General features: G+C 40.8%; 2 protein-coding genes across 4 annotated transcripts in view; one reads left to right on the forward strand and one right to left on the reverse strand.

Moving 5' to 3' along the window:
* LOC111874650 (dual specificity protein kinase CLK2) overlaps positions 1-27,088 on the reverse strand; it is a 127,391-nt gene that overhangs the window by 87,360 nt on the left and 12,943 nt on the right. For 2 of the 3 annotated variants that reach the window (XM_023870327.2, XM_023870326.2), the window contains exons 1-2: positions 2,984-3,022; positions 2,487-2,609 (exon numbers count right to left, since the gene is read on the reverse strand). In XM_023870327.2, coding sequence (XP_023726095.1) covers positions 2,487-2,609; positions 2,984-3,007 — 147 coding nt within the window. In that variant the 5' untranslated portion in view covers positions 3,008-3,022. Of the gene's footprint in view, positions 1-2,486; positions 2,610-2,983; positions 3,023-27,088 lie in introns of those variants that run through there. The other variant, XM_023870331.2, reaches the window with a different exon arrangement.
* The window catches only part of LOC111874683 (progestin and adipoQ receptor family member 4), a 44,492-nt gene continuing 20,801 nt past the window's right edge, over positions 3,398-27,088 (forward strand). Inside the window, exon 1 of the mRNA XM_023870386.2 lies at positions 3,398-3,878. Coding sequence (XP_023726154.1) covers positions 3,542-3,878 — 337 coding nt within the window. The 5' untranslated portion in view covers positions 3,398-3,541. The remainder of the gene's footprint in view (positions 3,879-27,088) is intronic.

Below are 27,088 nucleotides of genomic sequence, written 5' to 3' on the forward strand. Positions count from 1 at the left end.
GAAGGTTTGTGCTTAAAATTTGAATAAATAAGTTAAAAAAATAAGTTCGGTTTCTTTTGGGTACCCCCTCGTATGCCATTTGTGTCTGAGACTGACATTAAGGGAACAGAGAAAGTACTAAATCATACAGCGAAGGGTAATATCTTCTGGGACGTGATACCGTACAGTCATATCCAAGAAGGCAGTACTCTTAATAGTCTCTGCTATGAGAATCTCAGATCCAGTACGAATATTTTTTTATTGCTAGTGGGGTGGTACTAAGTCCCTTGTACTGCGACCACTTCTGGCCTATTGTACCAGCCCCAGATGATAGGTGAGGGTGATTGTAGAACAATTGGTGGAATGAAGATTGGCAGGGGAAACCGAAGTACTCGGAGAAAACCTGCCCCAGCGCCACTTTGTCCACCACAAATCCCACTTGACCAGACGCGGGATCGAACCCGGGCCGCCGCGGTGGGAAGCCAGCGACTAACCGCTTGACCTAAGGCGCCAGTATGAATCATATTTCAATTAGACTTAACAGGTAAAGAACATCCGTGGGGGTTGTCATAAAATGCATTAAGAACGTAATGAAAGTACTCGTGTTGAAAGGCAAATCCTAGGGGTAAAAGTGATCGACAAACAAAATTTTTAGTTTCTATATTTAGAAACATTACTCAATATAGGTATTATTATCTTGGGTTTGTGATTACCTCGGTATAAACAAGGTGAGACGAGCTTTTCAGTAATATGCTCGTAAGCGAAAAAATACATTATTTACTGAATAATTCAAGCAATTAATATATACGCACCGAAGAAAATATAATAAATGACTATATATATGTTTTGGTGCACCTGACAAACACAACAATCAATAAAAATAACTCACTTTCATTTACTCGTGTCAACACACAAAATGATGCATTCCTTGAAGAATATTATAAATGGAATTGCCACTTCGCTTAGAAATGCAGTTCTTATAGTTCTAGGAAAACATGCTTCATAAGCATGTTATCCCCAAAGGAGTTTTTGTTTTTATCTCCAAAAGTGATGGATGGGATACATGTAACAACTCTACCGTCGAATAGCTAACGAAGGACTTCGGATATGAAATATATAGTGGCACCAAGGGAGTTATAACTGCCTTTAGGGGGAGAGGGAACATTTTATGGCTGAAATATTAGGATACCCTTCACGTGTTTACAAGGAATTTTTCCTTGAAGACCCATTTTGCACTACTCGAATTCAGCGATGTAGAAAGTGAGAAAAACAAGTACGAGTAGTTGGCTGTCTTGTACTAACTTTTTTTTAAATCGCTTAGTGGGGGGTGGAGTCCAACTGGGTCCACTCGGCACGGCGGCCACTGATTGGCCTATTGTAGCCTGCCCCGGTTGATTATGATGATGGAGAATTTGGTGGAATGAATATTGGCAGGGGAAACCGAAGTACTCGTAGAAAACCCGCCCAAGCGCCACTTTGTCCACCACAAATCCCACTTGATCAGACGCGGGATCGAACCTGGGCCGCCGCGGTGGGAAGCTAGCGACTAACCGCTTGAGCTATGGTGCGGCCTTTCTTAAAATATTACTGGTGCTTCTCATTTTTAACCTTGAGTTTCTTATTTCTGGACAAACGAGTGGACTGTGCACACAAGGTAGCAGGACTGTACGAATTCTTGTAACGCAGCTCTCGGTTATGTTCTAAATATTCAATTCGTTGAACAGTCCTATTAGAAATAGCCATTAACAATGACTCACTCGCTCACTCTTGGAACTGAGCCTTTCTTGAGAAGCTGCCAACTGTGCAGCCACTCAAGAACTTTCCAGAAATTTATGGAAACCGAAGGTTCATTACCGTGTTCACAAGAGCCCCCACTGGTCCCTATCCTGAGACAATCAATCCAATCTATACCATCCCATCCTATTTCTTTAAGATCCATTTTAATATTGTCCACTCACCTACGTCTTGGTCTTCCCTGTGGTCTCTTTCCTTCTGGCTTTCCCACCAATATCCTATATGCATTCCTCCTCTCCCCCATTCATGCTACATCCTCTGCCCATCTCATCCTCCTTTACTAGCCATTAACAATATCTGGTTAAAATTAAGAGGCAATATTAAATCATGTATTCATTTTCATTTTATTGGGCTCTAAAATAAGAAAACCTTCGGGTAATTACCGTGTGTATCTAAAATTCTGAACAATGGGTTCCGTCATTCTCAAGGCCGGACAATTTAAAGGGAACTTTTCACGGCATGTCAATGAACGTTAATGTATATCAGAATAATATAAACCATTTTGTATATAAACATAGGTGTAAGGTGTGTGCTGCTCAGTATACATCATGTTCATGGCTGTATAAAATTACTCACATTGTTCATGCTGGCGTTGTAGCAAATGAGGGAAGGTGTGAGCGACATAAAGCAATGCACTACCGCCGTTTCATCAGTTCCATCAATGCACTGACTTCTTCTGTTGGATCTTACGAATGCTTATATAGTACACTTACGCGTTTTCTTGATGATGGAGCAGAAACCATTTCCGAGAAGTGCGTGGCAGTTGGAGGAAGATCCCGACGACGCCAAGGCAGAAGGCCGATTCCGCTACCGCTACCACATGCTTCCCGAAGCCCCTACGAAATGAGAGGAGTAAGAGCACAATTAAACATGGTCCCAATTGTTATTACTTCTCCACTTCTCAAACACGAAAGCTTTATATATATATGTGTGTGTGATTGAAGAGAGAACAGTTGCGATGCATAAACTACCAAGTGACCAAATTTCGGGTTGCTTTGCCCTAACAAATTAGCAGAAATTGCCACATTAAAAGGGGTCACTTGACTACGTAATATCTGAAAACACAGACTGAACGTGTAAATCAACTCTGAAATGATGATGCTGGAGTGCCATTCACGCGTATTTATATATTTCAGGGCAAAACTTCGTCTCCGCATCGACACGTGCGCTAAGTGACCAAAGAAATAGTGCAAATGTGGTGATATTTTACCTCCCTTCCAATATGAATGTCCATTTTACATGAACGACGAGTATGAACGGTTCTGAATACGAAGAGACCAACTGCGCTTGCGCTGGTCTCAAATGTGAGCAAAGGTCGTTAATATCCCTAAAATATGAATACATAACCCATTACGGCCTCTAATTTAAATAATTTCAAATTTCGTTCGTGTTATTAAAAGTTACGTGTATTATACCAGCTATTCCTCACAGAATATCTGCGACGACGGTGTAATCAATACTGGTTTCCACAGCAACGATTTTTTACCTCTATAAAAGGTGAATGCTGCGTTGTTGAGAGGGATTGTGGGTACTGTAGCAGTATGGCCTCCATTAGTGGGCTTAGGTTTTGTGTTTAGAAGGAACGTGCTGGTCTCTCTTCGGCGTTCCAGCGTTCCAGATAAGAGAACAGCAATCCCAAACGGCGCGATGTCTCGTGGAAATTTTATTAGGTGACACTAAAACGACGCGTGTAAGCAACCCACCGTTACCCCACCAAAATTCGAATCCGGTCTTTATAAGAACGTAAAGCCGTGATTTTTTTTCTGAAATGTCAAACAATGCGTTTGTTGTTAAGCAGCAGCATAGTCAATCTCTGCTGGCTGGCGGTACAAGCATCCGGGTCTCCGATGAAGGGTCTTTTACATACGAACGTGTAGATGACGATCATCAAATGTATAAACATTATGAAGGAACCGCGAAGAAACGTTCAAACGATAATGAAAGTCCGAAGAAAAGGAAAAATCTCCTGCATTTCCGTGATATGCCACCTCATCTACAGTTTAATCCATATATCTTCACAGGATACCGACCCTTACTGACCTTCTGGGGAAGCATCAACAGCCTCTTTTATCTTCACAACGAAACCATCAACATCTTAACACACGGTAAATAGTATGTCAGTCACTGAAATTAGTTAGTACGCCTAGTGAATTAAGTATGTTATTAGCTTGATCGTGATTAATCTTCTCATGTTCTCGAAGCCAGGAGAACATTGTAAAAGAATTTTGATATATTAATGTAATATTTCTGAATTTCTGTTCATATGTGTAGCTGCAATTGATTGACCGAAATATTGATGTCTTTTCATTGTTTTTGCAAACATATAGATACAAACATGAGAAGGCAAAAAGTTGGAAAATTACAGCGTACTGTAATTGGTCACCGTTTGTTATGGAACTACTTTATTTTGCAGTGAAACTGTCATTAAAATTTTTTAAAAATATGCGTGTGGTCATAATTATGTTTATACATAACAACGAAATTTAGCTGCGCGTTTGTCAGTTTCATCAAGCGTGTTGCGTGTTACACAGGTGGCATAAGTGGCAGGCAATTGGATGAGAAGCCATATAGTCTGCTACACCGCACACGTACAGATCGTCGTGCTGAATGAGATACTGGCCAGCCGCACATAATCAATATTTTTAATAGACATAGAAGGAGTACCGTGCTTTAATATTCAACATATATTACGGAAACAAAATATTTCTTACACCCAGGTGCAAGTATCTAGCCGGTTGGCCATCAGATACGTAACGAGTGTAAGTTAATTCCAAAAGTTCACTGCATTCTAACAGAAATGAGACTCTCTACATGTTTCGACAATTGCTGATTATTTATATGAATACTCTTTTGAATATTTTTTATTATCTAAGGCATATTTGAATACGAGTCTTTTCGGAAATATAGCCAGCTTCCGAAATATCGTATATACCAATTATACGTCAGGCAATGACAATGCTGGATAAAGTATTCATATAACAGAGAGGTACATTACATCTGAATTTGTATTCAATACAACTAGATGTGGGTTTATTTAAGAACAAGCAATCTGCATTTAACATGATAGATTTACACACATCACTGTTTTAGTCATTATATTAACTAATAAATGTCTCTGATATTCCGTCTTACATGCAACACTTTTTAAACTTTTGTTTAAAATTTACTTTAAACAAACTTTTGAAAAGTGTTGCATATAAGACGGAACATCAGAGACATTTTTTAATTAATCAATAATGTGGAACAGGATGTTATAATATAATATAATATTAGTTACTATATATTTCGATTGTAAGGACACAATTTTTACCTTTTATTTGTCTGTGCCTGCTTTGAAATCCTTCAGTTTATTAGGGTATAACTGGAACACTACCTTCAAATTCTATCATTTTCTCTCCAGAATATTGTTATCAAAACCCAAGCCCTTCTCCGTCCCTTGCTTCGAACAAAGAAAAATTTCTTGCCTGTAGCCTGTGAAATATGTACAATCTCAATACACATCTGCATATAAATGCATTAATCATTTTTAGCACTAACCGAACAAGGAAGCTGAAGTTTTTATACAGTCATTGTTTTACGAACGTCATATAAACGAGGCTGAAGTTAAGGATTCACATAATTATAATACTAGCATCAATGCATGAAGAGTTCCATAAGTACTGGTAGGCATCAACTATTCAACCTATTCAAAATAGGTGTACTTATACGTACCGTAACCTGTATATTTATGAGGAGTTTAATAATAACAACAAGGATAAGCTGGGCGGTGCATGAGGTGAATATGAGGCAAATATGTACAAGATTCTGGTCGGAATACCTCTGGGGCAGGGATCACTTGGAAGTCTTAGGTGTAACTGGGACGGCAATATTAAAATTAATTTGAAATAAATAGGGTGTGAAGGGGTGAGGGGGCACGCGGTAGCGTAGTTGGTTGAGGCACTATGCTACAAGTCGAAAGGTCGCGGTTTCGATTCCAGAGGAGTCATTGGATTTTCAATCGACCTAATTCTTTCAGGCGCATTATGGCCCTGAGGTCGACTCCGCCTCTAACAGAAATAAGAAACAGGAATTAATTAAATAATTTTCCTCGGGAGTAAAGCGCGGCCGGCCCGTGAGGCTGACAACCTTACCGGCACCTCTGAGCCGATTGTCTAGATAATGTGGGACCCTCAACGTCTCACAACCTTATGGGCCTTCACGGCCTGGTGCAGGGATAGCTTTACTTTACTTACTGACGTATTCGGCCGCCCATAGCTCAAGGGGTTAGTCGCTGGCTTCCCACCGCGGCGGCCCGGGTTCGATCCCGGGTCTGCTCAAGTGGGATTTGTGGTGGACAAAGTGGCGCTGGGGCAGGTTTTCTCGGAGTACTTCGGTTTCCCCTGCCAACTTCATTCCACCAATTGCTCCACAATCACCCTCACCTATCATCTGGGGCTCGTACAATAGGCCAGAAGTGGCCGCAGTACAAGGGAAGTCTGAAGCTTCTAGGTCCAAGAAATCCCTGATGTAACCAAAACCATAAAATAAAACTCAACACAGAACCCGCTATCAATGGCGATATGGTGATTTTCGTCCCACAGGTCCGCAGGCCATCCGTGTTGGCACTGCTGATAGGGAGTTAACAGGTACCCTGATGGATTGTCCTGCAATGGAATGCAGTAAATACCGAGTTCTACGAAAATTTGACATTACACAGGGGGCGGAAATGCAGACTGTTAGTGAAATTTAAAAGAAGCCAATAAAGGATTGGAATGGACTTTCTCTATTCTTGCCCTCTGATGTGAAATGTAAGTCTACAGACCCATTATTTTTGCAGTAATTACCATTGCAATCACTATCCAGTTTTATTGGTCGCTATTGAATAGCTATTAATTAACAGAACAGTAATTCTCAAAATTTCTTTGAAGGCACTGTAATTTCTTGTCGAAACTGCGACATTATTAATCTACAATACTAAACTAAACTGAAGTGTTACATAATTACATTAGGAGTTTCTAAACAATAGTACCAAGAAACCTAAGAATTTTTTGAAATAGAATAGGTAGAAATAAATGTTCTGTAATTAATTAAGACAAATATTTGCGCTATCAACACTACAATAAAATAACTACTGAAATATTCTTTATAAGGTGGAAACGGAGGTAGTTTGAAGCCCTTGATAAGTGATAAACATGGTAATAAAGTTACGTCATAATCCAGTACTTCTTACGGGAAGCATTACATCCTTAGACGGGCAGATAAAGTGGATAAAACTGCGCCATTAATTTTCAATGGCGCAGTTATTATCCGCCTAAGTAGTTACTGCATCGCTACATGAGTCCTTTTCCCTTTGGAAGTCCTTCACAGATTTGGCAAAATAAACTGTAAAATATACTGAAACAAGTATTCATAACAGATATCATGAAAAATAAATAGGATTATTCAAGTACGCTGTACAATGACTCCTGGAATACGTTTTATGCTAGGCATCATTAATGATGCATATGTTCTCTGTGTTATAATCAAAATATGTTCAGCTACTTGCTAGAATAATTTTATTTATGATTTCATAAATATTTGTTTATAACATACGATCATATAAATATCAAGCCTAAATAAACCATGTTGAGCAGTTCAAGGGCTAAAATAGCGCAAAGAAAATGAACACAATGATAGACTTCACTGAAACACGAAGATGACAAAATGCACGTAGCAATTAAATATGGAGTCATTTTGTGCGCGACCACGGTGCTTTCTCTAGGCCAGTTGTATCGACTCTAAAATATTTAGTCCTGTAAAAGTAAGACTATGAGGACACTTTCTTGCCATTTGTATTTAATGAAAAATTATCCACGTTGAAAATTATTCAGATCTGACGAAGGAAGTCAGTAAAATACGAGTAAAAAACTTCTGCTGTTTTACAGTATCATCCTACCATATAACCAGTTCGACTTTCGGACAGATTTTATATGCCTACTCCCTCACTCATGGAGGTGAGCCCTACTTGAGAAGCCTCCTATTATGCAGCTACTCAAGAACTTCCCAGCATTTTAATGAACCCAAAAGTTCATTACTGGAGAAGTTCATGGAGGTAGGCCTAGGCCTACTGGGGCTGTAGTGCCAAGGGAAAAAAGGTTCATTACTGTGTTTACAAGAACCCTCCACCGGTCCTTAACCTGAGCCAGATCAATCCAATCCTTCCTGTCTAAGATCCATTTCAATATTGTCCATCTACCTACGTCTTGGTCTTCTCATTGGTCTCTTGCCTTCTGGCTTTCCCACCAATATCCTACATACATTCCTTTTAGCCCCATTTATGCTACATGCCATGCTCATCTCATCTTTCTTAACTTGATCTTTCTACTTATACTTGGAGAAGAGTACAAGTTATGAAGCTCCTCGTTATGCAGTTTTCTCCAACCTCCTGTCACTTCATTTCTCTTCAGTCCAAACATCCTTCCCAACACCCTGTTCTCAAATACCCTCAGTCTATGTTTCTCTCTTAATGTCAGAGACCAAGTTTCACACCAATATAGAACCACAGGCAAAATTATAGTTTTGTATAGTCTAATTTTTGTGTTTTTAGACAGCAGACGAGAAGAATGGACTCAATGGCCCGAGTGCAATATCCTCTTATTTTCCTTTTGAATCAGGTTTTGATTTGTTATAATCGTTCCCAAATATCTGAACTGTGCCATATTTTCAAAACTTCTGGTACCTACGTTTATGTCATGATTTTGCCCTGCATTTTGGTGACGACACAACAATATAGTATATACTCAGTTTTATATTCCTACACCGCCATGTTTTGTAATCTGCCCCTCCAAATGAACACTTGAAAACTGATCAAATTTCCACATTTCACCTGACTCACAGTTCATTATCACTGTCTCTCGTTCGACGTTCTGTAGTCCGGTATGAGCTGGGATAGCCCAGTCAACGGGCCACGGCTTGGACGGCTGGGGTTCGATTCCCGGTTGGATAAAGTGATTTTTCTCCTTTTAATAGCGTCCAGATGGGCTCTGGGACCCACCCAGCTTTCTAACCAGTGAATACCGGGGGGTCTTCCCCCGAGGGTGAAGCTGACCATTCATCTTCATCCAGTGTGAAGGTCAAGACTGGGGAAGCTATGTCTCCACTCCCGCATAGGTCTTCATGACATAGTGCTTAATTAAGCACAAGGACAGCTTTACCTTTACATTTACAGTCTGGTTACTTATTGTGTCGCTAATTAATAATAATAATAATAATAATAAAAGAACTATGAGGATATGCTTGGAGTTGGAGCTTAATTTGTTAATATATTTCAATTTCTCTAAGTGTTAAAAACATGAGAACTTTTATTATGCAACTACGTCATTACGTGTTACGCTACACGTACAGTTGTAATGCTGAATTGAAAATGGTTATGAATCGGGAAGAACTGATAAGGTACGGTTTGAAGTGTAAAGGCACTATCCAGTTACGAAACAAATGTATTCATAGAATTGTCAGTTGCAGAATTCGATCCATGGACCTTATCAGACTGAGTTACACGCCTTAGCTGAGAGGTGCCTCTCCAGGAGTAGGACACATATGAATGGTGAATCAACGAGGGCGGGGGCGGTCGAGAAGCGACCACGACCTAGGCCCATTTTGCAGGATGGTCATGACATTACGAAAATAAATACGGAAGATATCTGTGAGGAGAGATGGCAGCTCTGATGAGTTAACGCAGAGAGAAGTTCGAAACTTTGTTTCAGAGAAGGGCACATCATATTGTGACCCACAGACCCATTGCTAGGCAACGACTTTTCGTATTCATATTCGTATTGAGAGGGGGTGGGTTCCCCATGCACTTAGACCAGTTATTGGTCCATTGTGCGTTCCCCTTTAATTTTTACTGTCGCCATACCCTACCGGTAACGGTGCGTGCCATCAGCCCCCGTAGAGCCAACGAGGTCGGCCCCCGGTACCTTGATGCTTCCCCCATCCACAAGAGGCATTGGAGACTACTTGGGCGGGAAAGGGCCTGTAATTTAGCTCAGAGGTCTCCTAGAGACATGAGGTTCTTTTACGTGCCGTAAATCTACGACACGGGACACACGGCTTAAAGTCCCTCCCGGAGGACTTGTTCCCTGAATTTTTCCGCCCTTAAAAATTCCACGACCTCCGCCGGCTTTGAACCCGCGTACCTTGAGTCGTGAGGTGGGAACGTTACCCCTAGACTACGGAGGCCGCTTAGGCAACGACTTAGTAAACACATCTCGCGGCAACGAGTAAGCAACGATAGAGGACATAGGGCATAATCTGCTGTATTGAACCTGGATTGACAGAGGCCTTGTATATATTGTACATAGAAATAAGAATTAAGATTACATTTGTAAATATATGTAAATACTTAAAATGGACTTATTAATACGGACTATGACTGACAAATGACAGACCCGACCTCTCGTCAGAGGGCGTCCCAAATGGACAGGACAGTAACTTTCACATAACGAAAAAAAAAAAAAAATCTGGTCATCAGCTCCATCTGGGGCTCGACACCAAGACAGACAGACTAACTGACCGTCAGTCGCAATGTGACTTTGACTGACAGTTCAACACCGTGTGGAGTTGGGGTCGAATATCTCAGCCGTGACCCTGCGAGTCGTAAGAAGCGACGAAAATGGAAGTCTCAAATCTGAGACAGTAAAATATGGTCGCGAGTCCCAAGGGACTCGGACCCGAGAAAGACTGCTGGTAAGGACGAGCACCATATACAAAAGACAGACCCGTCCTCTCGTCAGAGATGGCGCCCCACAGAAACAAGACCGTAATTGTCGAGGAGTAATAAATATCTTGTCATGAGCCCCAGGAGGGTGCTTGATACCGAGACTTACTGACTGACTGACCGTCAGTCGCAATCTGACTTTGACTTTTGACTGACAGTTCAGTTGGAGGAGTGGTGTGGGCAGAAGTCGAGTGTGTCCAGTTGAAGACAGTGATTTGTGAAATGTAAAATAATGTACTCGTATAAAGGTCTAATAAACTCGATAATCAAATCCAAAACCAGTTTTACAAGTCACGCGAAGCCCTGATACGTGACAATATGAAAGTTTGCCAGAAAAGCACTAGGCTTCTGTTCATACGAGTGCTTTTCAATGGCAAACCACGTTTAAATATACAGACAGATAAATATGTAGAGGGCTTTATTAAAGTTTCCGCCATTGTATGAGCTTCTTCTACAAATGCAATGTCGGAACGTACCCTGTAGGAGGCAGCACTTGCATATGTATTGTATTGAAATTTAGGTTATCATACTTTTACAGTTTTTAGTGACTGCAGCTTTCGATAGAAAAGTTTTGCTTTTGCTGTACAATTTTGGATATTAGGTTTAATATAGCCACGAAGCCTAACAGGAAAGAACAGGAGCACGTACTGTACATCACCAGTTCTTGTGCATCACAAACAGAAACAAGATTTATAACACCTTACTTTTCTTCTTGCCGGTCACGGTAGCCGAGCGTCTAGTGTATGTATGTACTGTCTTCGCTCGCTCAAAAGCCGGGATCGTGGGTTCGAATCCCACATAAAGCAGGGATGTTTGCTGTGTGTACGAGTTTATTCTTTGTTTGTGTCGTTCTCTGTTTAGTTAGAGACTTTGCGACGGGCTGGTTACCCGTCCAGTAAAATCAGTCTGTAAAATGATCAAGTAAAGTAAAAAAGTAGAACTATCCCTGTACCAGGCCGTGAAGGCCTATAGGGTTGTGAGACGTTGAGGGTCCCACATTATCTAGAAAATCGGCTTAAAGATGGCGGTAAGGTTGTCAGCTTTACGCGCCGGCCGCGCTTTACTCCCCAGGAAAATTATTTCATTAATTTCTGGTACTCATTTCTGTTAGAGGCTGAGTGAACCCCAGGGCCATAGTGCGGCTGGAAGGATTTGGTCAACTGAAAAAAATCCAATGACCTCATCGGGACTTGAACCCGCGACCTTCAGGCTTGTAGCATAGTTCCTTAACCACTACGCTACCGCGTAGATCAAGAATCTGAGTAATCAGCCCTATGCTCCAGAGTGGGAGCAAGAGGAGAAATGGAGAAGAATATTTTTCTTTTTGCTACTTACTGCACTTGTAGCAGGGAGCCGGGATAGCGTAGTCGGTATAGCGGCTGGCTACGGGCTGGACGACTGAGGGGTCGGAGTTCAAGTCCCGGTAGAGTCAAGAATTTTCTCACCTCCACGTCGTCCAGACCGGCGGCCCACCTAGCCTCCTATCCAATGGGTATCGGGGGCTCTTTCCCCTGCGATAAAGCCGTCGGGGCGTGAAGCTGACCACTCACCTCCAGCTAATGCCGACGTCAAGAAAATGTGGATTTATATATTCACTTCCCCATACTCATTCATGGCGTAGTGCTTAATTAGTTAAGCACAGGGACAACTTCACTGCACTTGTAGCAGTGCCGCTGTGGAAAGATGACGTTTTTATGGATCATTGCAATCGTTGCCTTAGGATGGTATTGAAGCCTGAGGTTCGCTTGCCCCTTTGGTTCCAGTTACATCCGTGCCTGATATTTTCTTGAATCCCGATGTGGTGGATTTCTTCAATTTACCTAATCCTTCCAGCCTCATTATGGCCCTGGGGTTGACTCAGCCACTAACAGAAATGAGTACCAGGAATATTCTTGGGGGTAAAGGGCGACCGGCGCGTAAGGCAACAAACCTTACCGCCATCTATTAGCCGACTGTCTAGAAAATGTGGGAACCTCGACTTCTCACAACCCTTTGGGCCTTCATAGCCTGTTACAGGGATGGCTTTACTTTACTTACTTTTTACTGTACTGTCTTCCTTTAGCTATTAGCCATAATAAAATATAGGATTAAAGGCAAAAGAGGTTAATTGCCACAAGAAATTACTGTTGTATTTTAGCGTCCTGTTGCACTGATCTTCGTCCATTATATGTAAGCAGTGTCTGTCTTTTAGTGCACTCAATTTTACTTTTTACTTCACAACATGTTTCGGCATTACAGTGCCATCATCAGGTGCTCTATTTGTGTTAATCTATTTCATTGCTTGCCATTACGTAATGTAATTTTGTCAGTAACACCTCAGTTCTAACAAGATTAAACTCCTGATTCGAGACAACGAATTTATTTCTCTGAGGTACACCCAACAACGAATGCGAATGCACCTGCTTTGTCTTTTGTTGCGGGCAAATTTCTCAAGCATGTGTTAGGTACAGGTGTTCTGTAAATGTAGTTTACCAGCCAATTCGACGTATCATGCAATTAAAGCAACTTCCTAATTACATATTATTTTTACTCCAGAATTCTGTTAAATTAAAATTCGTTATTAGTGAAGTTTCCTGCAGAACGCCTGGGCCACGAACCCCTGGTTTAACAAATTTGCAGTAGTAGATATCTCACTGAGAAGGGGGATGGGTGACGCCACTTCTTATTGGCAAGTTCTAATGTATATCTGGCATCAGGCAGCGAAAAAATTGCAGGTACTTATGAACTCACTCATGGAGCTGAGCCCTTCTTGGGAAGCCGCCAATAGTGCAGCTACTCAAGAATTTCCAAGCATTTTATGGAACCTGAAGGTTCATTACCGTGTTCATAAGAGCCCTCCACTGGACCCTATCCAGAGTCAGACCAATCCAATCCATACCATACCGTCCTGCCTCTCTAAGATCCATTCTAATATTGTCCACCCACCTATGCCTTGGTCTTCACAGTGGTCTCCTTCCTTCCGGCTTTCCCACCAATATCCTATATGCATTTCTCCTCTCCCTCATTCGTTCTACATGCCCTGCCCACCTCATCCTCCTGGACTTGATCATTCTAATTACACTTGGAGAAGAGTACAATTTATGAAGCACCTCACTATGAAGTTTTCTCTAACCTTCTGTCCCTTCATCTCTCTTTGGTCCAAATATTCTCCTCAACACCCTCTTCTCAAACACCGCCAGTCTATGCTCCGCCCTTAATGTCAGAGACCAAGTTTCACACCCATACAAAGCCACAGGCAAAATTGTATTTTTGTATATTCTAATTTTTATGTTTTTGGACAGCAGACGAGAACACAAAAGGTTCTGGTCTGAATGGTAGCAAGCATTACCCGAGTTCAATCTCCTCTTAATTTCCTCCTGAATTAGGTTTTGATTGGGTACTTATGAACACCGTAATTAATCTTTCATTTCCATAAATAGCGGGTATTTTCATGATCAGCTGACTGACTGTCAGCTTCTCAAGAACTACTTTGTTCCGTAGAGTTAATTATACTAATATATCATTTATAAGTCAAAGTAGAAAAAAATGATGTACCAACTTTCCGACTTATTTAAATACCGAAGACACAGCTGAGTAGAAAATCACGTGCAGAAGCAATGAATTAAAGAAGAAAATGGAGATATTTAAGGATTCAGCCCTTATAAGAGCGATATTTGACAAGTATGGAGGATGAAATAGGCGAGTCATAACACTGAGTAGCATGAATGCTTCAAAGCATTTATATTTGCCTGCGCACCTCCGCGATCGATTCATTTCTCTAATTTTCTAGAAGAGTTTATTGCATACACGCAGGCTTAGGGACAGTAGAGGGCCATGTTTACAGGTGGGCGGCTTCCTGGTGGCACTGACATGTTCTACGGTCCCCGAACTTTGGTATTTATAAAGAGCAGACGTCATATACCATTTTATTACAAGCGCGCACCTGTCCCTACACAATTACAGGTCCCCAAAATAAGTTCGTCAGACGGAAAGTAGTCAGACTGTGAGGTATTCTAAAAACAGTAAATCAGTGTGTTATATTTAAACTCCAAATAATATGAATGTGTGCTTCACATGCATATCTTCCTCCAGTGACCTTGAAAACTCTCTGGGCATTATGGCAGACTTTAAAATAATTGGCCAACGAAATCACATTTTAGACTTCTGTTTTACGGGCTTTGACGCCGTGTAGTCAGTTGAAAGTCAACAGACGCTTCGGAGGAATATGTCCCTTCTGGATTCTACCTGCTTCATGCTGGTTTCTTGCTTGGCTTATTCTTCGAACCTGAAGATGGAGGTGATATGTTCCTCCGAAACGTCAGTCGATTTCCAAATGACTACACATATCCAAGAAGACAGAACTCTTCATAACCACCTCTATGAGAACCTCAAATTCTACAAACTGTACTTTAAATTACAAAATTCCTAAGACCAAGTTAGAACACAACTAAAGAGATACGGAATATTAACAGAATATTTCTCTTTATAAGAATGTAGAATGTTCGCAGAAGATAAGTTAAACAAATGCCGATGTTTGGGTTGCTAAATTTATTTACGGCCAAAATTAAATTACGGGGAGTCAAATCGATACGTGACACATTTTTTTTTCATTGGCACTACAGCCCCAGTGGGCCTAGGCCTACCTCCATGAACTTCTCCGTTCACTTCGGTTTTTCTAGATCTTACACGTTCGGTAGGACTCCTTGGGCGGGTGATCAGCTCGTCGCAAGGCCTCTACCTGTACATAAACACAGAAAAACGCACACACACAAACTAAACATCCATGCCCTGAGTGGGATTCGAACCCACATTCCCGGTTTCCAAGAGAGCGAAGACAGTACATGCCTTAGACCGCTCGGCTACCGTGACCGGCTATACGTGACACATACAGGAAGAAAAAAACAAAACAAAACAAAACAAAACAGGAAGATATTATATTAGTCCTTTTCAGTATTAAGAAAATGATAAATTTATCAGTAATTTCAGATTCCTGACCCTTCCCAAAAGATGTCTTCAATCAGTAGTATGCACAGTCTGTACAAATATAAGATAACCAAAGGAAGTATATAAACACAGGCCTATACTGACACAGAAAATCTGTTTATACGAGACAATTCTGAAGTTAGAAATATACAGTTCAGTTTATAGAAACGGCAGTTTTTTTCTTAATTTATTTATTCCTTTTAAGCAGAGCCTAGATCAGTATTTTCTTTTCTAGTGGAAATCGTCCCACTGGTAGAACTTGAGGTCTCCAAAATAAAGTTTTCTTAAATAATTAACGAATTTATTTATGTAATCCAGTTCTAGGAAAAAGATCAGCTTTGGTTTTATTGCTGTGGAATTGCATTTTTTTCTTTGCTCTTTTTACAAAACGATTGAAGCGACATAAAAATGACAAGAAGTTCATTTTCCTAGCGAATTTGAAAAAAATTGTTTGATCATTTAATAATATGGAACAATAAACACTATTCAAAGCTGTTCAGTGTTCTCAGAGTTATGGGTTTTCGAGATTCTGTTCAGTTTGTTCGTGCTTGAGCATAAAATACTAAAGAATAGGAAATACAATTTGAAAAGGCATTAGATTTCACATATATACGATAATGCGTTATAGACTGTGGATTATTAACTAACAATATTAGTTCACTGACGAAGCGGAAATATTTTCTTGTGTGCGGAATTATATTACATTATATATATATATATATGAAACGCTCCAATTGTTCTTATAATTCGAAATTTTATTTATATTCTTTGTCAATGATGTTTCCAGTAAAAGAAACGTGTTCGCAGACAGTTAAACGTGCGTTTGACTCCTGAAATGACACAAAGCTAATAGCGGAACACTGTCAGTGCCCTTTTTAGACAGACACAGCAGACACAGGCTCTGCATAATTATAACTCTCCTCTCCATCTCATGAAGATTTTGAGTCCTGTTCTGGAACCATTGAGTATGTACAGTCAAGCGAACAACATGCTAATTTATGATGCACAGAGCCCTCTTATAACGAAGGGAGGTAGCAGCAGACAGTATTCCTGTCAGTGGAGGAAGATTATCTCACACTTGTAAGCAGTGACTTAATGATTTCTTCTTTATCAAAGGGGAAAAGAAACATCTCATTGCTGAAGGGTCCTTGAGAAGCTCATCAGGTCACTCACCCCCCCTTTTTTTTGGAGCCCGGAGATTTTTTCCTTTAAAAAAGAAACGCAAAGGAACGCTTACGTAATTATATGTTTGATCCGCATATGTGTATGTGTATGCATGTAGCTTACATAGCTACATGCATACACATACAAATTGTGACAGATTTGCTCAAAGTATTGCTAGGCAACGGCTGAGTAAACACCCTGCGACCAACGTGCACGCAACAATAGAAGAACGTCCATCTCTAGGCCACCCCCGAAATACGCGCACGCAACATAGGAAGAGTGTTTTCTATTGCTAGGCAGCAGCCACCGCACCAATGGAGTGGCTAATTAGCCCAACAGAATAGCACGCGACAATAGAGGGGATGTGTTTTCTGTGAGTGGTCCATGACGAGAAGTTATCTTGAAGACAATCGGCGCTACAACGCAGTTGAGAATTCTGACCATGAGTTTCCAGTCGTACAGCGAATTTGAGAGAGAGAGAATTAGCATTGGAGAATTAGGTCGAAGAAACTTCATAGTGATTTGAAGTGATTGTTCCTATGTTAAAATCCGTTGACAAGAAACGGATAGTGAAAACATTAAAGTATGACCATTGTTGAGATCCGTTACATAGCAATGACTAGTACAAGCAGATATACGTGTAGAAGACTTTATTTTATGTGTTATAATTACATACATCTTTAGAGTATTATAATTAATTGTAGTTGCGACTTGTGAATTTCCAATAAATCGATTCGCCAATCCAAACCCCGTCTACGAGTCACTAATACTTGTGACTATATATACACGTAGATATAAACGTATATATATATATATATATATATATACGTAGACAAACACACACACATACGGACGGAAAGACGCATACTAGTTTACGTATTAATGTACTATTTGGTGATATCTTGACAAGTAATGAAGTACAGAGACCATTCTGTCGCACAGCCATCTTAAGATAAGGATGGTCATCATCAGAATGTAAATTTCCTCCAAGTGCTCTGAGTTCGAGTCCAGACATTAGGAACTCTTAATAATCTTGTCGGAAAGATACCTACACCTGAAATTCTCACATGCCATTCCAATAATTTTCGTCCTATGTCTGACACATAAAATTTCCATAGTAGAGGCTGTTGTGTGAGACGTCGAGGCTCTCACATTTTCTAGACAATCGGCTCACAGATGGCGGTAAAGTTGTCAGCCTCACGCCCCGGCCTCCCTTTACCTCCAGGAAGATTCCTGCTACTCATTTCTCTTAGAGGCTGCGTCGACCCCCAGGGCAATAGTGCGACTGGAAGGATTAGGCGAATTGAAAAAATCCAATGGTCTCATCAGGATTCGAATCCGCGACCTTCCGGCTTGTAGCATAGTGCCTCGACCAACTACGCTACTGCGTGCTAAGTGAGTAGAATTAAGAATTTGGAAGATCCAACCTAGTTTACGAAAACAGCAGTATGGTAATATAATATTAAAATTATGACGAGATGCTTATGATTATTATATTATATTATATATATATTATGATAATATATATTATATGATTATTATTTGCTCTTGCTCTCAGCAATCGATTAGTGTCATTCATGAATAATTGCTTTATAAAAGGTAAAGTTGTCTCTCTACTTAACTAAGAAAGCACTATAACACGAAGGCGTATAGGGGGGGTTGGATGTATAGATCCACGTTTTTTTGACCTCGGCACTAGTTGGGCTGAGTGGTCAGCTTGACGCCCCGTTCGCTTTAACCCCGGGGAAAGAGGTCCCGGTACCCTTTGGATAGGAGGTTGGGTGGATCCCAGAGCTGGTCTGAACGACGTGGAGAAGTGAAAATTCTTGACCCCCACCAGGAATCGAACTCCGGCCTCTCGGTCGTCCAGCAAGTAGCTAGTCGCTATACCGACTGCGCTATCCCGGTTCACAATAATTGCTCTACCTCAAAGAAATACTGAAAGATAAATTAAAACGTACTTCATATGCAGTAAATTCTCGCTATAACGGACGAATGGAGGGACAGGGCACCCGTTATCGTCGGTGTCCGCTATAACCGGGTGAAGGGGTATTCACGGAAGTACACCATAGGATACATAGCCAATTACCAGCGATAATCGTGGAAACACACAATGTGATTACATAAAGTTTTTTTTTTATTCGGGTTCTTTTTAAAGTGGTTTTCTAACTAAGAAATCTTAATAATGTATCAACATCTTTAAAACTTTACAATTATAGACAGTCAGATAACGAGTACATCAGGTATATTCGAAATCCGTTATATCCGGGCCCGTTATAACGAGGATTTATTCACCTTTCTGCAAGTTATGGCTACATTGCATATTCCGATAATACCTCGTAGTGGTGCACGCGTACGAAAGTTGAAATGTGCTCCTTCTGTAGATCCAGTCTTCTTCCAGGTATGCGCTTTGTGCAGTGCACATTTGAAATGGTGCAAATGTTATATGACTATGTATAACTATTAAAAACCCAATGACGTGACCTTGAAGATACTACTTTCACAGAAAAAAATACTCCTAAAAGATATTAAATTTTAGACAGCTATAGTACGTATATTTGGAGGATCCGGGATAGCTCAGTCGGTACAGCGACTGGCTACTGGTTGGGCGACCTAGGGGTTGGAGTTCCATGTCCCGGTATGGTCAAGAATTTTCTTTTCTCCACGTCGTCCAGACTGGCTATGGGGTTCACCCAACCTCCTATCCAATGGGAACTGGGGGCTCTTTCCTCGGGGGCAAAGCGACAGGGGCGTGAAGCTGACCACTCGCCTCCAACTAGTGCCGAGGTCAAGAAGATGTGGATCTATACATCCACTCCCACATACGCCTTCATGGCGTACTGCTTAATTAGTTAAACACAGGGAAAACTTTACTTTTACTTATTTTATGGTATATTTGGTTCTCGGTATTTCGGGAACCGCTGCATTGACATCCTCTGCGCCTGCGTGTTACATAAAAATTTAAACGTTTTGAAAATAAATGAGATGAACTTTACAGTATACACGCAGAGGTCTGACCTTCACGTCTTTCTTCATAACTGTAATAAGGTGGAACGAGGACTGTTATAAAAACACCCAAGAAAGTTTTAAATAGAAGTTCTGGTAAACAGACTCAAAGAGTGTGGGCCGCAAATACTGGACGTAGGCTACAGAGATTATGAAGTTTGCTCCTGGGCATTTGAAAATTACTGAGGTACCGAGTTCAGAAATGATGTCTCAGTAACTTTAGGAAAGAAACCACACTGAGACTAATGCGAGAAATGTAAACCACGATCCTGAAGCAGTTACATCGGAAGCTAACACAGTAACAGAGAACACATTTCTTTGCTATTTTGACCCCTCATTTTTCTTTACGTTCTCTTGTTGAAGATAACAAATTGTCTCTGACGAAGATAATTAACGGTCGGGAATTTACATGGCTTATACCATATTTCGACCGTCTCTGTGGTCTAGTGGTCAGAGTTCCTGGCTACAGATCCAGAGGTCTGGTTTCGATTCCCGGCGCTACCAGATTTTCTGAGAAGTAGTGGGTCTGAAACGGGGTCCACTCAGCCTCGTGAGGATAATTGAGGAGCTATTTCAAGGAAATAGCGGCTCCCGTCTAGAAAACAAAATTAAGGGCTGTGGGGATTCGTTGCGCTGACCACGATACATCCTATATCCGCTAAATTTGACACTAACTTCGCCGACAAGCGGCGGTTGCTCGGTCGGTATAGTTCGCTTGCGGACTAAAACCACGGAGTTTGAGTTTCAAATTGGCTGCTTTTATGTTTCCCTACTAAGCCGTTTCTTTAACTTTCCTTCATTGTTCTACATTCACGATTCGATGATTGTACTGGTCATAATATTTTTTCCTAATAATACAATCGGATAACCTTCAGAAGTCGGCGAATAACAATGTAATATTTTTAAATAACCTTTTGCAGAACTCAAAGAAAGCTAGTGGCCCCTTGAGGAGCAGTGGAGCTTATGTTACTAACAAGTGATTTCTGAAAATAACTAAACAGGTTTTAGTTCTCCACGTTTAATGACCATTTAGGTTAACGTATTGACAATGAATTTCGTGTGATAAATGCACCAGAACAATAGATATAAGAAATAACCCCTTGAACTGGTAAATACGACGTATGAGAAATGGACTTATTTCAAATATTGCAGAACAGGGTTTTCAATATTGGAAGCAACGACCACCCAGGAAGCCTCGAAGGTATCTTCCGGGGACCTTGGAAAATTTTAATAGTGTAATTATTATATATTCTATTCTGTTATGGCGCCACAGCCCTTTGTTAGGCCTTGGCCGCTTTTTCAGTTTCTTAATCTTATACACAGACGGTAGGACTCCTTGGACTGGTGATCAGCCCTTCGCAAGGCCGCTACCTACACACAGAACAACACAAACACAGAATAAACGCACACAATACAGACATTTATATCTTGAGTAAGATTCGAACCCACGATCCCAGTGTTCGAGCTAGCGAAGACAGTTCATCCCTTAGACCGCGCGGTCACTGTGATCGGCAATTATTGTATATAGGAACTCACTATACATGAACATATAACAAATTACAGAAAAAATACTCCATAGGTATAACTAAAGCCGAACGTGGGCAGTAACACAGTGTATTTCGGAGACAGCCCTGCCTTTCGGAGGAAAATATCGCCTCCATCTTCGGGGTCGAGAATTAGGTAAAGGTAAGGTAAAGTCCCTGTGCTCAACGAATTAAGTACTACGCCATGAAGGTGTATGTAGGAGTGGATGTATAGATCCATCAAGCAATAATCCAGCAGAAACAGGCGGCAAGCTAAAGTTTCATCTTGGCTTGAATTACTTCTCGTTCCTGAAGGCGAAAGTGATATTCTCCTCCGAAAGGTCGGGTTGTTTGCGCAATACACTGCTTTACAAAGTACGATATAAGCCCGTACTCTTCACAGCCACTATCATGAGAATTTCAAGTCCAACACAATCGAGTTCATTAACAATTATCCTTATAAATTACTGATCACATTTTAAGTAATGGTTTGCAAGCTTTGGGGGGTTCAAATATTTTTATTTATAACACTATAATTAACCAGAAGAGAGCTGGGGCATCACTCCTATAGAATGCGAACATGTTTGTTATTTGTGGCAATTTGTAAATTTTATTCAATTAGAATTTGTGATATTCCAAGGGCATAAAAATTTAAATCATCAAAGTCTTCAAAATCTCTTACGCTAAGAGAGACTGGCTTCACGTGAAGTGATGGTACTTACTTCCCAGTGTAGGTCAAGATCCAATTAGGTTAATACTCGTAATGTTACTAAGGACTTCCAATGTCAAATTTAATTAAAGAGCTCTCAGCTGGAGAGGCTCGTACGACCAGCAGGACGTACAGCGGAGCTAGTGTTACAGCGTGAAACTCGCCGTAAAATTGACTCGAAGATCGGATTTCGTGTTTCTCCCGACTTGTAACGATAGGCAGCACGGGCAGTCAACAAAGTTCGCTCAGACAACGCATCCCTGTGGCTACAGTAACGAGCAAAATTTTAACTTTCTATAGTTTAAAATTATCCTTGTGATCAAGTACAATGTCATGAATTAAAATACTTAATTTAATTTTAAGCAGATGTAGCGTAGTTGGTTGAGGCATTGTGCTACAAGCAGCAAGGTTGTGGGTTCGATTCCTGATGTCACTGGATTTTTATATTGACCTAATCCTTCCAGCCGCACTATGGTCCTGGGGTCGACTCAGCCTCGAACAGAAATGAGTACCAGGGATCTTACTGGGGGCAAAGGGCGGCGGGTGAGTAAGGCTGAAAACCTCACTGCCTTCTGTGAGGCGATTGCCTAGAAAATGTGGGAGCCTCGCCGCCTCACAACCATATCGCCCTCCACGGCCTGTTACAGGTAGAGCTTTTCCTTAACTTTTAAGCAGAGACCACTTAAACGAAGTTTCCGAAGATTGTATGAAATATATGAGATAAGTCAATAGGTATCGAGCAGTTTGATATAATATCGACGACACAATTTCGGTATCGAAACGAAAATGCTATGACGAGTTAGAATTTCATTTCATTTATTTGTTACATTATTTCGAACTCAGAAATGCTTGTAATACCTACTTACTAATACAGTTCGCCGTGGCCGAACTACTATCAATCCAACTGTTTGGCTGCATATAGTTTTTCCGTTCTTGACTTATTTTAATGAAACCTAGCACTTCGTGCTGTTACTAAAATTTATGTTGTAAATTTCAGTTTAGATCATATCAGACATCACGGTATAAATGCGAATCCTTCGAAAAGTGACTCAACAGAACTGTATTATTTGATAAAAAGAATAACCCGTGTTATATATATTTCTTCTAACATCATCTTATTTTTCAGAAAATTTTAAATCGAACCGAACCAATAAAAACAAACAAGAAAATTTCCTCAATAGTCCGCTTGGGACTATTACACAGACCCTGCTAGGAAGTTTAACATTATTTTGGTGATATAGGCGGGGAAGGTGTGGATAAGGAGAGATAAGACAGAAATCTGTCTTCTTAATATTTACGTCTCTCGTTGCTATGTGGGTAGAGCCATATAAGAATATGTTAGGAGCAGTTGCACGTATAAAATAAATGAAGCTGACAAGGGAACAAAGATAAATTTGTTCCAGAAAAGTAAATCTCAATAGGCCTATAGCAACAACAGAGGGACATTTTTAGAAACTGAATACGATGGATACCAAACTATTACTTTAGTTTGATTACACACTTGATCATTTTACGTTTTGTCAACTACTGGTAGTTACGTGGCGTTGGATGTGAAATGTGAACGGTGTATGAATGCGTCACTGGCAGACATATTATGAGAGTATGCAGTTGCTCATCCACTGGAGGGCTAAATAACTATGAAAACCCTCCGTCAGAATTGTCACTTCTAACAAGGATTCGAACTGAATGCCTCATGCATATGGGTCAAATTTATTAAAGCCAATTAAGCCTTTTTGTAACAGTTTCAAAAAGACTTTCTTTTTCAGCGAAAATAGCAAGGGTAAAAGGACAGAGACTGAAAAACGAACATGAGTTACCCAAAAGCATTTAAGCTACATAAATAATAATTTAGTGAGGAAACTTTATGCATCCCTTGCGAAGCATTCGTGACCAACTTTTTACTAGGTATTAATTCCTAGCTACAGAATTACGGCCTTAAAATGTTACCGGCTATAAGCTCAACTGAAAATCATACTCGAAGCAGGAGACTGTGTGGAATCACGGCATGTTAATTTTCAGAGAAAAAGTTCTGCTATTTCAATTCAAGCTATTTACCACCGGCATCATTTCACTTCAGATATCACATAATTTATTCCTTCCCGTGTCCCTAGCAAACATTGAACTCACCTATTTCCCAAGCTGTAGTTAAACTCCATTATCTTATTTATGCAGCCGCTTACCAAAACTAGCTTTTCAATATCAACCCCGCGGAGGCCGGGAAGCTGGAAGAACCAGGAATGGGGAAAACACACACACAAATCGGGAACATCAACGAACCTTGAGCTTTAAAGGATCAGGTCTTAAGACTTAACCCTTGATCATATTCATTAAGGAGAAGATTTCATTTACGTCCCTGTCTTCATCATTTCATGATCCCACCAAAAAAAAAAATGTGTAAGAAATTATTGTTCCCAACATGCATGCTACTGAAATTCATCATTGGTGTCGTAATTCTTAAAACAGTTTCATTTACATTGTCACATAACATGTACAGATTAGCGTTAATATATTGTCACAACGTGAAGGAGAAACGGCCACAAACTAGTTTCCTTTTGACAGTCAGCAAAATGAAGAGAGGCTTTTAATACGTGTCGCTCCAGGAGCAGCCTGATTTGCTGGTGTTGTCCCGCCGACCCCGCTTAAGTCCGAATGCATTCATCAGCATTTATTTCTGTATTCTGTGAGAAGAACCGTCTAACTTTCAATTCTGCGTAGTACTCGTGACGACTTCTCTGTCGTATATCCGAAAGGTGTGCGGGGTAATCCTGAGATTGTAACTCTTGGCTCAATATGCAAAGTACAACCAATTTAAGAGCACCTGTCGCGCGGCACCCTCTATCCGATAAAGTTGGCACTAACTTCGCCGACAAGCGACGGTCTCTAGGTCGGTACAGTTCGCTTGCGGACTAAGGCTACGGAGTTAGTTTTGTTTCTTCTGTTGTTTGTTGTTTGTAAAGAGACTGGGGCGTCAATTGCACAGCTTTCATCTGCCTAATTTATGGGTTAAAAGTGAATGGAACTTTATATTCATACTTGCTTACAGATTGACGGTGTGTGTTTAAGCGGAGGGATTTAATGTACCTTCACCTTTAACAGTCTGCATTTAATTCTCGCGACAGGACGCTGTATTTTACACAAATTGCAACTTAATTGGCTAATACTTGATTGCTTGCCCCTTTCACGTAGGCTTACGAACACCAATTAATATGATGGTAATTATTAATTATTCGGTTGAGATAAAATAGGAAAATTACTAACGAGGAAAAAATATTAAATTGATGAATTGGTTAAAGCAGAACAGGAAAATTACAATTGGGCCAAATTTCGAACCGCACTTTTCAAACATAGTGCTCTGTAGCTAACTCGCTGATCGTCGCTTCTACCATTTTTCGCTTAGTGGGGGGTGGAGTCCAACTGGGTCCACTCTGCACGGCGGCCGCTAACTGGCCTATTGAAGCCTGCTCCGGGTGATTATGATGGAGAATTTGGTGGAATGAAGGTTGGCAGGGGAAACCGAAGTACTCGGAGAAAACCTGCCCCAGCGCCACTTTGTCCACCACAAATCCCAATTGACCAGACCCGGGATCGAACCCGGGCCGCCGCGGTGGGAAGCCAGCGACTAACCGCTTGAGCTATGGCGCGGCCCTCGCTTCTACGATCTACTTACAGCAGTTTCTCCATTACTTCCCAAGCTTAAAATTTTGGATTTTAAAGAAAACTCAGAGTTGACACTGTAGGGCACGCGGTAAAGTAGTTGGTTGAGGCACTATGCTACAAACAGGAAGGTCGCGAGTTCGAGTCCCAATGAGGCGGGTTTCTTCAATCTGCCTAATCCTTCCAGCCGCACTATGGCCCTGGGGTCAACTCAGCCACTAACAAAACTGAGTATCTGGAATCTTTCTGAGGGTAAAGGGCGGCCGGCGCGTAGGGCTGACAACCTTACCGCCATATGTGAGCCGATTTTCTAGAGAATGTAGGAGCCTCGACGCCTCACAACCCTATGGGTCTCCATGGCCTGTTACAGGGATAGCTTTACCTCTTTTTATATACACCTAGATTTCACACTAGGATTTCCGGGCAAAGAGCCTGGCTACCTCACAGCTTTCTGAAAGAAAAAAAAAATGATATACGTCCGAACCCAGGTCAGTATTGCGGGATTTCTGGTTGATGAAACTGCTTTGGAAATGTGTTTTCTAAGGGTTACTGATTCTATTAGTTTTGTGACAATGACTGAATCAATATACGAATATTATGTTGGTACTTTTCATTGACTGAGGTACGGTCTATTTGATATACGAGGGAGAGTCAGTAAATATGTCACAAATAGAAGTAAAACAGCTGTAATGGATGTAATAGGGTTTCCATATGTGTCACTAGGTAGCAGTACAGTCCAGCTTCATGACAATCTAGGTAATCTAGCTAATGACGAAGAGGTTGAAACGGAGGAGCGGGAGTGGTTGAGACAACAGTCAAAAGACTTCTATGTTGTGGGTTTCGACGCACTGGTAAAGCGATGGGAGAAGTGTATAAATGTTGGCGGAGAATATTTCGAGAAATAGATGTTCTTTCCAATTTGGAATATCAATTGTTTTATGTTTTATATTAATTTGTGACCTATTTATTCATTCTTCCTCGTACATGATATTTCGAAAGTTGTCTCTTCTCGAGCAGTCAGATGATTGGTTGTCAGTAGACTGACCCTTACCGTGTTTTTTTTCAGATAGCTCGAGAAAAGCTTTCCTATAAGCAACGTAAAATACCAAGTTTCATATAGACAGAACACGAATATACAATTATAGTTTCATATATTCTAATCTTTGAAGTAAGCAATAAGAGACTCATGTTTATTACGCTAATCAAACCCTGTGGTTTTAGTCCGCAAGCGAACTATATCGACCGAGCGACCGCCGCTTGTCGGCTAAGTTTAATGTCAACTTTTACGGATAGAGGGTGTCGCGTGGTCAGCGCAGCGAATCCCCAAGGCCGTTAATTTCGGTTTTCTAGAAACAAAAATTAAGATCTTTCGCACAAAGGGCCTTATGAGAAACTGCTTTATAAATTTCCAAGTTAAAAATTACATGGAATATAGGGGAAAAATATGTTTATCAGTAGTTCCCTTTTTATAATTTGCCACGCCTTTGTTAATGTTACCATGACTGTCACATGTGCTACAGTTGACGGTAGGTTGATTAATTACTCGCAAAATTTGTCACCACT

The sequence above is a fragment of the Cryptotermes secundus genome, unplaced genomic scaffold (genome assembly GCF_002891405.2).
Source record: "Cryptotermes secundus unplaced genomic scaffold, Csec_1.0 scaffold56, whole genome shotgun sequence".
NCBI classification, from domain to species: domain Eukaryota; kingdom Metazoa; phylum Arthropoda; class Insecta; order Blattodea; family Kalotermitidae; genus Cryptotermes; species Cryptotermes secundus.